The following is a 14,234-nucleotide window of genomic DNA, read 5'->3' on the forward strand; positions in this document are numbered from 1 at the left end:
GCTTCCTCAACTCAATGCAATGGCCTCTCTTGGGTTCCCTCTCTCTGTGCTGTGATCTGGAAATTTCTTCTAGGCAAAAAGTAGAGTCAGCATTCTACTCACCTCTTTTCCTTCCCTTCTTTCAGGAATCATATTCCTGTGCTGTTATTGTCCAACAGTTTGAAGACAGTTTTTTTTGTATATTTTGTTCAGTTTCTTAGTTGTTAATGGAAAGAGGGCAAGTCCTATGCTGGTTACTCTTTTATAGGCAAAAGTCTACACCCATAAAACTGACATTTAACAATATATAACTTAGGTTCCCACTCAACACATTCATTGAGACACTATCATAAGCTAGAATTATAATAATAACTAGAAACCCGGTGCATGAAATTTGTGCACAGTAGGGTCCCTAGGCCTGGCTGGTGATCAGAGCCGATTGGGGCCTTCCTTCTGGCTGCTGGCTGGGGCCTCCCTTTGTTCCACAACACACCCTGGTGGTCAGCACGCGGGAGCAATCGAACTCCCAGTCAAACTCCCCAGGGACAATGTGCATATTAGGCTTTTATATATTTATAGATAGGTATGGCAAAATCTCCTATAAGAAACTGACTAAAAAGAAATGAGTATAAATCACATCTTCAGGAAGTTGACCATAAAAGGGTAGTAGGATTGGATTCTTGCAATCCTTTTAATATATTTCAGTTAATCTCAATCAGGAGTTTGATTCCACTTGACATAGTAAAATTTAAATGTTAAAAATATTTTTAAAATAAACTCATTCCTTATCCTTTGCTTTTATTATGTAAGTACTTAATACTACACACATTGATGCATAATCACCACTTAGACTCCCTTCAGACATATTTATTGCATAAATTCTATTTAAATGACTTGACTTTTGGGTAGCATAATCAAAAAGTAGGAAGGGAATGAGCTTTTAGGGTACAATTTAAAATCAGAAGCACAGTGCGAGTACAAAGAAATAGTTTTCTCCCCTCCAAAAAATGTGAGAACATTTAAGGAACTTTTCTGAGAAGGCAATACTCTTTATTCATTTTAATTTTTTGCATCAGGTATAGCACATAATTATAAAGATGTTAACACAACCCCACATACAGACAATTGAGAATGTGGCCCCATCATATCTGCAGGCTCTGAGCATCTCTGCAGTTGCCCACTTTGATCACTTTTTAACTTCCATGGAAGGTGCAGGCGTCGAGAAGTTCTGTGGAGCACAACATGAGAGAAAGACCTTCAGGTACTGCCTGTACTTACTCAACACAATTCTGTTCTTATTTTCTAAAAGCAAATAGTAGGCAGTAAAGATTTTTTAAAAACTAACACTCTCTCCCCTCAGTAATGCCAGTACTATCCTTAACCACCTACATTGTCCTTCCTTTCCTGCTCATTATCTACAACACATGAAATAATTCAACAAAAATTCAGGTACACTTCCAATAATTGGGTTATCCAAGCTCTAATTTTATTTCTCCAACTTACTTCTTTTTGAGGCATCTATGCCATTATAGATAGAAAGGACCTACTATCATGTTAACTATATTTTTTGTTTCTATTATTATTTTTTGCATTTTACTTAAAATCTTTGAAAATTGATCCTCTGAGTGGTATATACGTGTCATTCCCAACCTTTTCCCTACATTTGAAGTGCTCAAATACGTACATTTTTATTTTTTAGCAAAAAAAATATATATATGTATATGTGTGTGTGTATATATGTGTGTGTGTGTGTGTGTGTGTGTATGTAAACAAGTTCAATTTCCAAATGATCTCAAGTTCTATTGCACACTCTGTCTCTTTCAAATGCTTTGGCCTTTTTTCAGCTAGTGTCTCATATTGTTCTAATTGAGTCACCTCATTGGTGAGTCTGAATCCTCCTGCAGGGCCAGGAACAAGCCCTCTGAATCTTTGTGCTCCTATTAGTACCTACCCAGGGCTCAGCAGTGATGGTCCTTAATACAACATGTTTATCTGGCCCCCGACATTATTGCTCCTCAGTGTTTTATTCTACTCACCAGAGGGTAAGCATTGCCTCACATTAGCGATGGCTGTAAGATACTCTGGTCCTAAGTACTTTTGATAAGTTGTTTTGTCCTGAAGGTTAGCCAAACATTCCGTGTTATCACTGAAGAGCAGGTCCTTGGTTGAAGATTTGAACAACTGGAACATCATATACTCAAACCCATTTCTTCCAAAGAGTTCCTGGGTCAGACAGACAGACAGACAGACAGACAGTGAGTGACCGGCAGTGCCAGAGAGCACAGGGTTGTGTATTCTGCCTCAAAAGACCTGAGTCTCCTGGACTGCTCTGCTCCAGCCCCTAGGAAACCTAGAACACAGCAACCCTTTTGGAGGCACCATAGGAAAATGGCAAAAAGCATGGCCTCTGGATTCAAATCCTGGCCCTAGCTTTTTCTTGTCATGTGACCTTAGGACAATTCTTTACTGAGCTAATTAAACCTCAGTTAACTCCTTTGTAAATGGAAATAACACTAAATAGTGAGATGATGTATGTTAAGCAAGTGCTAAGTAGAAAGGGCTCCAAGTTTGCCACTGTATCACTATTCTGCCAGTCTTTGGTGTTTTCAACTTCCTGGGTCATACTTGTATGTCTTTTTTTTTTTAAACATATTTTATTGATTTTTTACAGAGAGGAAGGGAGAGGGATAGAGAGTTAGAAGCATTGATGAGAGAAAAACATCAATCAGCTGCCTCCTGCACACCCCGCACTGGGGATATGTCCGCAACCAAGGTACATGTCCTTGACCGGAATCGAACCTGGGACCCTTTAGTTTACAGGCTGACGCTCTATCCACTGAGCCAAACCGGTTAGGGCAATATATGTCTTGCTGCTTCCTGGAACCCTTCCTACCTTGCCTCTTCTATTCTCTGGATCTGCCCCAGGTACCCGACCATTTCCATCTCTTTCTTCTCCTCCCCTCTTCCTTTGTCCACTTCCCTTGTAAGCAAGGTGGCAGCTTACCCTGTATGGGTCCCCATCCTTTCAAAAGTCTGTGACCAAGAGCCTCTGGTTTTGCCAGCTCTCCCTGAGTTGTCCTTTAGCTGGAATGCGGGGGGCAGCATGTGCCAAGACATGGGTTACTCAACAAGGCTCTGGGTTTTCCCTAAGATCACTTGATTTATGCATGCCTGCTACTCTATAGGATCAGCCCTTTTGGGCAACCTGTAAAGGTCATAAGTTACCTGAATGTTGGCTTTATAACTTTCATGAATCCTAAAACAGTGTTCAGCTTGCCAGGTTCAGGAAACACATTGGGATCTACCTAGATTAGATAGAGTAACCTCCATTCTGCTTTTCCCCTATATGGCTCAGCCTAGTGTGAAGGGCACTGAGCTAACTCCCTTACGTCTGTGACAGAACAAGCCCAAGAGGTACCATGACTCTGCTCAGAAAGATGAATGAGTCTTGGTGAGACACTTCAGATGGCCACATGTCCGAGGCTTTTCCAATCCACTGTGCTATCCTAGATGGCCCAGGGCAAGAAGTGAACACAGCTAGCAGCCTTCCGCTTTCATCAGAGGAAGGGCTGCAAGAATCAAGTTCCACTGCCCAGGGAGGAAGAGGGTGAGACTGGGCTGGGGTGTGTCTGTGCAAGTCTGTAAGTGAGCTGAGCATGCAGTTGCCATACCTGTTGATTGAAGAGCATTCTGCGAACAGAATCTGCCTTATCTTTCCTTGAGACCACAGCATGATTTGGGACTATGCCTAGGTGGCAGTTCTGAGCCTCGGTCACAGGCTTTCTGGTGCCGTCGAGGCACAGCAGCTCAAAGTCTTTCTGCTTTAGATCCTTAGCCCAGTCTTCAGGGTTTTTTCCTGGGGAGAGAAAAACCAGGACAAGCGATAGCTTTCATCAAGGTGCCCCACTTGGGAGATGTGACCAACCACCCATGTCTCAGAGAATCAGAGACACAGAAAAACAATAAAGCTTTGAAAATAAAACAGAAGAGAAATGTTCATAAACTCATAAGTTCATTACCTTTCTGGTTCGTGCTTTTTCAGCTCTGTTAAAGACAACGATTTCTTAAACAGACATGAAAAAGCACTAACCAGAAAGGAAAAGATTGACACATTGAACTACTTTAAGATAAAAAAATGTCTGTTCATAAAAAGACATCATTAAGAAAGTAAAAAGGCAAGATTTTTCATAAATGGACAATATATTTTGAATATATATAACTGTTAAAAACATGTAACCAGAATATGTCAGGATGCCTATGAATCAACAGAGCCAGACGTGCTCAGATGGACTGCATCCTCCACTTGTTTATCAGTTGGGTTCAAGGCCAGTGTGATAACCAACCCTGTCAAGTCTGACTGGACATGAAGAATTTTCTCATTCCCTAAATAAAAAAATGTTAGGGCCAAAGTCACTAGAGTCTTAATGACTTAATAAACTTTCTTGACTGCCCAACTGGGGAGTGATTTCCCATGAGAAACTCGGATTTTTCCAAGGGAGGAAAGGATGGAGCAGGCACGTACCGTCTGTGTTCTGCAGGACTGTGGGGTGCTCCACAAAGGCCACGTCTCCCTTCTCAACCAGACACCTGCACACCAAGGGCCAGGTCAGTGAGGAGGGTCAACAGGAGGGGGAGGGACACACCGAGAGGGAGCCACTGAGAGGCTCACACCCCTCCACCCAGGCCGCTTGGCACATCTAACACTGACCACTTCCACACACACAACTGTGATGCCTGGCTGTCCCTGGGAATTAGAGGAGAAATGTAATAGTTTTTTAAAAAAAATCTGCTTATTTAGTTTCTAATGCTCCTTATTTTGGATGCTGATCAGTTTTTCCAGAGGAGAAACTCGTATTCTCCTATTAACAGGGATATTCAAGAATGACTCTCTGGTTGGATCAAAGTTCACATCAGAGAGTAAAATCAGCATGGAAGATGTGATTTTGAAGGAGTATTATCACACCCATATGACTACTCAGCCTTAATAAAAGTTAATGTGCATCACTAGATATTTGTTCACACTTAATCCCCTGAAAAATGTTTGTTTGTGGTTAAGGTGCATTCTTTATGAGAAATGTTCACATTAACGTCAGTTTTATGACATTGTCAGATGTAAATTGCTATTAATTATTAATTATGAGGAGCACCTCTCCAGTTTTCTCTCTCCTAACATTAGGTCTCTCCATACTTGGCTAGGGTTATTACTCCCATTCAGTTTTCCTAAGCTCGCTTGCCCTGTTTCTTTCCTTTAGTCCCCCTTCATACAACCCCAGTCCCGAATGAGCATGATCATCTGCCTCAGGTGTGTCTGCACCTCAGCAGTGAGGTAGACCAGAGACCTCCCCAATGATGAACTTCACTTAGGCATTCCTGTTCTCCTTGATCTATTCTAGACCTGTGGTTCTCAAAGCTTGAGCTGGGACCAGTAGCATGGGTACCAACTGGAAACTTAGAAATGCACATTCTCGGGCCCCAGACCTACTGGATCAGAAACTTATGGGGACGGGGCCCAGCGATCTGTGTTTTAACAACCCTTGAGGAGATTCTGATTTGTGCTTGAGTGTGAGAACTAGTGCTTACGACAGCCACCTCCCCCACTCCATAGAGCAATGGCTTCAAAAATGTTTCCCACTTCCCGGAAACCTCTGTCTCTCCCCAGCACTCATACTCTGGCATGTGCTCCTCCTTCCCGGAGAAGCACCGAAATCATTGCTGGGCTTTCTTTCAGCACCCTTCTGCCAAATTACCAGTCCAAGTCCCCAGTGCTCTTCTCCTGCCCTCCAGCAAAAGTGTCCTCCCAGCCCTAGCTGGTTTGGCTCAGTGGATAGAGCGTCGGCCTGCGGACTGAAGGGTCCCAGGTTCGATTCCGGTCAAGGGCATGTACCTTGATTGCGGGCACATCCCCAGTAGGTGTGCAGGAGGCAGCTGATCGATGTTTCTCTCTCATCGATGTTTCTAACTCTCTATCCCTCTCCCTTCCTCTCTGTGAAAAAGCAATAAAATATATTAAAAAAAAAAAAAGTGTCCTCCCAGGTGCTCCCATCCCCGCCCAATTCTCGGGCACTTTCTGCTGTGATTATCCTCTTCCTTTTATATAATTGAAGCATTTTCCTCCCTGTTCACTGAGTTCTTATCATCAGCATTCATACTTTTATTTTTAGAAAAACAGTAAGCCCTGCATAGATGCCACACAGCCCTCAGCAATGGGTCTCTCTCCCCTTCTCATCCAAGCAGCTAAAAGGAATCATCACTCTTACCATCAACAGCCCTTCACACCACCCTCACTGACCCTTGCCAGTTGGCTTAGAGGACTGACTGGCTATTGAATCTGCTGCCACCAGAGCCAGAAGCCAGTTTGCCATACTCATTTTATTTGATCTCTCAAGTTCAGCCTTTCCCCAGTGATTTGAAAAGTCATCTTTGTTACAAACCAAATATAATATGTTCATGTATCTGTCTTGTAAGTATATTATCTTCCTTTGGTTTGTCATTCTTGCACATAAATCAGCCTGTATGGATCACAGTATTACAGTATTATATACTGCTATGTGATTTTTTTATACCTAGAAAAACATTCCCTTTGTATAGTTTTATTTAAAAATTATTGGTTCTTAGTGGTGCACAGACACTACTCGCCTGAGTGCTCCACTGGAGCCGTAGTATTTCTCGTGGCTTTTGGGAGCACACTTGTGGGCTGCATTGCTGCCGCCACCGCACAGAGCACAGAGACTGGACTCTGGATCAGACCCAGGGGCACAGCTTTGACTGAAGAATTCATCTGTGCAGGAGGAAACAGGAGGTCAGCGCTTCCCGCCTGTGTTAGCAAGAAGCCTCAGGTTTTTGTCCCTAGACTTGCCTGAATGATGTAAAGACACATTCAGGTATCTGGCATCATATTATCCAAAAGAGGAACCTTATGAAAAAAAATTTTAAGTTGCAACTGGAGCGAAGTGAGGGACTACTAGCTGAAGTTGAAACAAGGGTCTGTGAGCTCACAAAAATCCACCCTGTCCTGGCATTCCTGTGTCCTAGGAAGAGCGGGCATAGATTTAATCCTAAGAGTGGGCAAAATTGGAAAACATGTCCCACAGTTTTCCGACCTCTGCTGCCCTCTCCTCTTTACAGGGTCTGCCATCATGACTCCAAGTCCAAGAAGGGGCCTGAGAGGCCCAGCCACCAAGCCCTGTGCTGGGCTCCAAGGCACCACAGTGAGGACCTACCCTCCTGAACCCAACTCTATGGGGCAGCAGTCATAACCCAAGTAATCACACAGTGAATTTGTTTCTCCTCTTGCTCCAGGGGGGAAATATGATCCCACAGGCTGCACATAAAGGAACCCCGAGTAGACCTGGGAGTCAGAAAGAAGCCTCAAGTCGAGAGATGAAGAATGACTAGGAATTACCCAATAAAGGGCAAAGGAAGCAGCATCTGCAGAGGCCTAGGGCAGGGTTTGGGGGTGAGGGGCAAACTGCCTAGAGAGCTTAATGGAGGTCTCTGGGCCTGAACCACGCACAGCAAGAGTGAGTGGGGAGGGGCAGGGATCCAGACCACATGTGACCTCCTACACTTTGGTGTAGATTTGTTCTTTATTGTTAGAGCAATAGGGAGCGTCTGAAGGGCTTTAGACAGTCCTGGCCAGGACATAGTCAGATCTGCTCTTTGCAAAGAACGGTCTGACAACAGGGTGGATGGAATCGAGGGCAGATGTGGGTGCATGCAGCAGGCTGCTGCAGTGGTCAAGGGGAGATGAGGGCAGCTTGGACTAGAGTAGCACAAAGGGGAGGGAGGGAGGTGGAGAGGAGAGAAACTGAGATCACTAGTGGTGGATGGGTGCGTGGAGGATGGCAGCTCCCAGGTTCCCAGCTGGGACAAGTGGATGGACTGTGGGGTCCTCCACCGAGCTAGGCAGCTCAGGGGCAGGACCAGGCTCGGCAGAGATGATGTATTCCATTTGGGGCATGTTGAACTTAATGTGCTTTTGAGATATCTAAGCAGATAATGTCAAAGAGGCAGTACATATATACAGGTCTGGAGGTCAAGGAGAGATCTGTGCTAGGGACAAAAACTTGATAGTATCAACATATAGGCATAATATTAATAGCAGCAAACATTTATCTAGTGCTGGCTATGTGCCTAACTCCCTACATACAATATTTGTTTAGATGGCAATCAAGGCTGTAGGCATGGGTTTGAAGGGTTGGGGGAGAGTTGCTTTCAGCAACTCAAACATTTATTAACCAGGTTGGGAAAGGGGGACTTTGAAGGGGTAGGAGAAACACCAAGCCAGTGTGTGTCCACAAAAGCCAGGAGATAAGTGTTTTAGGGTGATCTGAAGAAAGAGAGGTCATGTAGAAGAGGACTGGAGCACGCCCTTCCAATTAAGCAACAGGTAGGTCATGCAGCCTTGACCAGAGTTCTTCATGTGGAATGACACAGAAAGCCAGAGGGCAGGGAGTGGGTGGGAGGTGAGTGGCTCGGGCCAGGCTTCTAGTAAGTCTTGGAGTAAAAGGGCAGAGAAAGAAGACAGGAGCTGGAGGAGAATGTTGGGAGAGGAGGGATTTGTAAAGATGAAAGACATTGTGTGTGTTTACATGTTGAAAGAAACTGTTGGATATACCAGAGGGGCAAGTATTGACTGAGGGTATGGGGCTCTGCAGAGGGGAACAAGGGAGGGGCCCACACCTGATTGCAGGTAGAGGGATGGGCTGGGTTGTGGAGGGAGGCTGAGCAGATACAGCCATCAGGAGGCCACAGCTTTGGCGTTGGAAGGTCGAGGAGGGGGACCCTTTCTGGCGGTTTCAGTTGCCTATTGCAGGTGCAGATGAGATCATCAGCTGAGAAAAGGTGGTAGATGGGTGTGGGGTGGAGGTGTGTGGACAGTTAGAACACTGGGATAATTATTGGGAAGTGTAGAGATGTGGAGCAGAGAAGCAGTGGGAGTGCTCCCGAATGCTGAGGCCAGCATCTGGGGCATTTCCAGTGGAAGGAATTGTTCCGCCCGGGACATTTTCCAGCCATGCTCAGCTGCTCAGTGCAGAGGGAGAAGAGAGCAGGTGGAGGGGTTCACACAGGGCTGGGATGTGTCAGGTGGCTGGGGAAAGCAGGGGAGCAGGAGTCTTTTAGGTATAGCAAGAATGTTGCTAAAATGACTAATACCGGAACCTAAGAAACATGAGGATGAAAGTGGAAGTTAAAGCACTTAAGGACCTCCTGGTGTAAGGTTTTCAGTTTTAAAAAGCAGCCAGTTTGTTTGGGAAAATAATGCACACATGCATGCACACATACCCACTCTTGCTTTCCAACCCGGGCCTGTTCCCTGAGCCAGCTGCACGACATAAAGACCTTTCCCCAAGGTCTGCCCTTTGGGCCAAGCCTCTTCCTTGGAGGCAAGGAGGTGAGGAGAAAGGGGAGGACTTGCTCAGGGACATGTGAAGTTCACCCACAATGTCTGTCCAGCCACTTTATGCCACCCCTTGCTATTCATTGAACTGCATTTGTCCCCTACACAGACACAGGCCCAAGGAAGGAGCTGCCACACCCCCTCCCAGAACACACTTACCCAATTCGCAGGACCCCGTTTGGTTGTATATCAAGCCCATGGGGATGTTCCAGCCCGCAGAAGTGCCAACTGCGGTGTGGCAGGACTTCTTGCCTCGCAGAGAGTTCCAGGTGAGGTCGGCATCTGATTTCTTAACCACTGCTACAGCGTAGTGGCCTTGCAACAGGGATACCAAGATCAATTTCAACAGCTCCGAGGCCCTCCTGGAGTTGCCGCAGCTAGCCCCTGCCTGCCACTCTCTCCAGGGAGGGGGAATAGGTTGAATCCCTTACCTCACTCTAGCAGAAGCCCCTGCAAATAACTGTCATTATTAGTACTGGGCCAAACAGAATGACACTCCTGCTCCCGATGTGTCTACATACATACATTCACAAGTATTTACAAACACACTTCATACTTCAACTGAATTCTGCTATACATTCTTTTCTACGAGTTACTTGAACCTTTTTAAAGATCTACTGTGGACCTTTTTGATTCAGTAGAAATCAATATAGCTCTCTCGTGCTATTTATTGGTTGACTCTAAGATATATTCCACTGTGTGGAAGTACATATTTTATAATCCCCCTACTGGTAGGCATTTACATGGTGACCCATTTCCCCCTTAATTTTTGTACAAATGAGTGTGTTTCTGTTTAAATATTTCTATTGAATAGAAGTCCAAAAGAAAGAGTTTTAATGACTTCTTTTTTAAGGTTAAGTCTCTGATTTTCTAGGTTCACAATAACATTTTCTAATAATGATAATTTAATTTCTCATTCCCCAATATTTAAAAAAATACATATATATCTTAAATATATAAATATATATATATATTTATATATATTTTTTAAACTTACTGCATTCACTTCCAAAATAATGCCAAATATCTTTGGTGGGAGTGGGCCTTCTTGTCTTATTCCTGATTCTAATGGGAACACCATGATATTTCATGGATTCCTATCCCAAAATTATGTAATTGAATTGTGCTTATTGAGTAAGGTCTAAACTGCAAAGCTGAATTTATAATAAGATTAGAATCATAAATCTGCAGAATTAGAAGAGAATGTGTGATAGAAGGAGACTTGACTTGGGGTGGTGAACACACAATACAATACACAGATGATGTATTATAGAATTGTACACAGAACAATGGCCCCATCTTTGGAGTCCGACTCAGATGTGGGGTGGGGTGGGGTCCAAGAATTTTATTTCTAATAAGTTCTCAGGTGAGGCTGATGCATCTGGTCCAGGTACTACACTAGATGGAGAACCCCTGCTTTAGCTAATGCCCAAGATTAGTACTTCACAGACAGATACAGACCCTCTCTGCCTATGTGGAAACAGATGGGAGAACTTGTCACCTGCTCTCCTATTTAAAGATGAGATTGACTCCCCTGCTATTCAAATCCAGCTGGCTAAAAGCTAAGAGTGTTTTCATTTTCCTCCTCATCTTCATTAACAACAAGGCCCCAGACAAGTCAGGAATGGGCTCCTGCCCCAGTGCAGACCTTCGTGCAGAGGTGGGCAGGCAGCATGTGACAAGGAGCAGTGTGGTTGGTCAGGAGGGGCCCAGGGTTCCAGTCAGGCCACCTCTTCTCAAGCCCAGGTGCACCCACTTCCTGGCTGTGTGGCCCTGAGCCTCACTTTCCCCATCTACATAATATGGGACAATGATGCCCGCATACTAGAGGATTGCTGAGGAAAGCAAACAGGAATAGTGCAAGCAGGAGACCTGTCAACTGTAGAGTACCCTACGAATAGTCATTACTATTACAGCTTCAGAATAGATTTGCTCTCTAACAAGTAACTGTGGTATCATCTTCTTTATTTTTTTGTTACAACTCTAGTAACTTTTGTTTATTTTTAAGGTTTTCCTCACCCTTTTCCTAAGAACAGGCCTTAACCTTTGAACCCCAGTGTTACTGATTCTAACTCACCTTCCATGAGTGTATTCTCACAGTTAGACCCAAGCTGCTCTTTGCCATCTTGGGGCACTAAAAAGAAAAAGAAAAACAATTGAGGAATATGGCATTAAATTCCCACAAACACATCCCAAAGACATGAGCTGTTCAATCATAAGAGTTAAGAGTAAAATGAAGAGAAACACCAACTAAGCAGGTTTTCATTGGTCATTAACAAGCTAAGATTCTGCAGTCCCATTTTACCCCCTTTTCCCCTGATCTTTGCCATTTGAACTTCAGGTTTCATCCCAGAATCTCCCCAATACTTAGGCAGATGCAGAGAAAGAAAATGAGATGCCCTTTCAAAGGGACCACTGAAGATCATTTTTTTAAATATATTTTTATTGATTTCAGAGAGGAAGGGAGAGGCGAGAGAGATATAGAAACACTACTGATAAGATAGAACTATTGATTGGCTGCCTCCTGCATGCCTCACACTGGGGATCGAGCCCACAACCTGGGCCGGAATCGAACCCGGGACCCTTTAGTCCGCAGGCCGACGCTTTATCCACTGAGCCAAACCAGCTAGGGCAACCACTGAAGATCTTGACAAAGATTTTTTTGCATTTCCTATGGGATTCAAGTTATCCTGACATCTTTCATCATTATATTCTTGCTGTATTAGAGAACAAAGAACCAATCCATAGAGTCAGAAAGACCTTGATGCAGTCTTTATTCTACCTTGGACACAACATTTAACTTTTCTAAGCCTTAGTTTTTACATCTATAAAATGGACATACCACTATTTGTGTTAGAGTCATCTTGTTTTCAAGGATAATGCGTGGTTTCTTGCTCACTGCCTAGCAGATGAGGTGTTTAACAAATGATACTGGTGAAATCCTCTTCTCCAGTCTTATTTTTTCATTTGGACAGATCCCCACTAAAGAACATGACCTTTCAGCCCCACCCCCCAGTCTTCCAGTGCCACTGGCATGAGTTAATTTTGGATAATTTGGCAAAAGGATCTAGGCACATGTGGCTCAACCCCTTCTTTCATTATTGAGGATAGTGGAGAGAGGGTGGTTTAGAGCTTCTCACCTCTGACAAAACATTGTCCTCTGCCTTTAGCCATGGGGTGAGCCAGCAGACCTGTTCTCCTGAATTAGTGGGCAACTCTAACTCAAGGGCATTTTGGCAAGCACTGCAGCCAGCTCTACACCATGCCCTCCCCTATCACTATTCTCAGTAATAAAGGTGCTACTTTTACCTCTTTTTGCCTAAATCTTATATCTGTGTCTTTAATTGGTCCTGACATTCGGAAAACAGGATGTTATCTACTAGCTTCCTACACTCTAGCAATAGCTATTATCTCAACAATGAACTAAATTATTTCCTCATTTCTAAGTCCATGGCCCAGAGGGAATAAAACAGCCAGAGACACTTCCCTCCACTTACTGTAGTTCTCTGCCAGCACAGGCACCAGACCGCATTTGCCAGCCGTGTAGATAAATCCTCCATTTAAGCTCATGGCATCAGCGTCTCCTTTCTGAGGGTAGGAAATAAATCAGTGGCACAACAGTGAGCTTGTTATCCTGTCTCACTGACCCTCAGAGGTTTCCAACCCACTGGCTTCATGTCACATGTCCTTGTGATTAAGCAAATCATGGATCACCCAAAGCTTCTGCCACATAAACACAGTTTTAGAAAACTGGATATGCATTTGGCCTGTTGACCCAGGAGAAAGAGCCCAACCCAGGTCAGGCTCCCTGGCCTCTCATGAGATCCATGCCCTCATAGTACTTTCACTATCCCATTGTCGCTCAACAAGCCACATTCCAGACTCAATGCCTGCATTTATCTTTCCTATGGAGCACGTTTTCTTTTGTATGGCAGAGTTCAGTTCTGGTCCCATAACTCCACTGGCAGAATACCTAGAGCCCTGACACAGCAAAGATTTCAGTACATAATTAATTTCACTACTTAAATAATTCATTACAGGCATACCTCCAAGATACTGTGGTTTGGTTCCAGACCACTACAATAAATCAAATATTGCAATAAAGCAAGTCACACGAATTTTTTGGTTTCCCTCTGCATATAAAAGTCATGTTTACACTGTGCTATAGTCTATTAAGTGTGAAGCACATCATTTCTAAAAAAACAATGCACATACCTTAATTTAAAAATACTTTACTGCTAAAAAAAAAAAAATGCTACCATCTAAGCCTTCAGCGAGCTTTAATCTTGCCTTAAAAAAAAAAAAAAATCCAGTATCTACAAAGTGCAATAAAGCAAAGCACAATAAAATGAGGTATTCCTGTAATAACTAATGTATAGTTTTAATTGATAATTTTTTCCAACAGAGCAAAAAATGTATACTTACAGTCACAGATAAGGTCATTAAGAAAGAAACACATAGACACACACATACTTTTTGCTTTTGACCTGTTAACTGCCTTTCTCGAAATCTGTAAAAAAAAAATCTACTGCTTAAGACAGGAGTTAACTCTAGAAGGAAAAACTTGCCAAGCCCCTATATGTGTCAGGACCTTTTCTAAACACTTTGCAGTGGTTACTTCATATATTCCTCATAAAATCCAATTAGGTAGGCTGTATAATTTTCCCTCTTTAATACATTAGTAAACTGAAGCAGAGAGGGGTTAAATAATTTGTCCAATAGATGGTCACCAGGACTTAAACTTAGGTAGTTTAATTCCTCAACTTTTGCTCATAACCACTAAATCACACAGCCTCTGGGATCTGATTACTCCAAGGGATACATCCCTAAATACTATTCTACACACATTTTTTCA

General features: G+C 43.6%; 1 protein-coding gene across 4 annotated transcripts in view; it reads right to left on the reverse strand.

The window, feature by feature from the left end:
• Positions 1 to 645: 645 nt before the first annotated feature.
• LOC308249906 (inhibitor of carbonic anhydrase-like) overlaps positions 646 to 14,234 on the reverse strand; it is a 30,749-nt gene continuing 17,160 nt past the window's right edge. For all 4 annotated transcript variants that reach the window (XM_080671969.1, XM_080671967.1, XM_080671966.1 and 1 more), the window contains exons 10-17: positions 12,877 to 12,967; positions 11,457 to 11,513; positions 9,539 to 9,694; positions 6,616 to 6,757; positions 4,502 to 4,566; positions 3,651 to 3,835; positions 2,016 to 2,202; positions 646 to 1,207 (exon numbers count right to left, since the gene is read on the reverse strand). In XM_080671969.1, the coding sequence (XP_080528095.1) occupies positions 1,173 to 1,207; positions 2,016 to 2,202; positions 3,651 to 3,835; positions 4,502 to 4,566; positions 6,616 to 6,757; positions 9,539 to 9,694; positions 11,457 to 11,513; positions 12,877 to 12,967 (918 nt within the window). In that variant the 3' untranslated portion in view covers positions 646 to 1,172. The remainder of the gene's footprint in view (positions 1,208 to 2,015; positions 2,203 to 3,650; positions 3,836 to 4,501; positions 4,567 to 6,615; positions 6,758 to 9,538; positions 9,695 to 11,456; positions 11,514 to 12,876; positions 12,968 to 14,234) is intronic.

Source organism: Plecotus auritus, assembly GCF_963455305.1.
Source record: "Plecotus auritus genome assembly, chromosome: 6".
NCBI lineage: Eukaryota > Metazoa > Chordata > Mammalia > Chiroptera > Vespertilionidae > Plecotus > Plecotus auritus.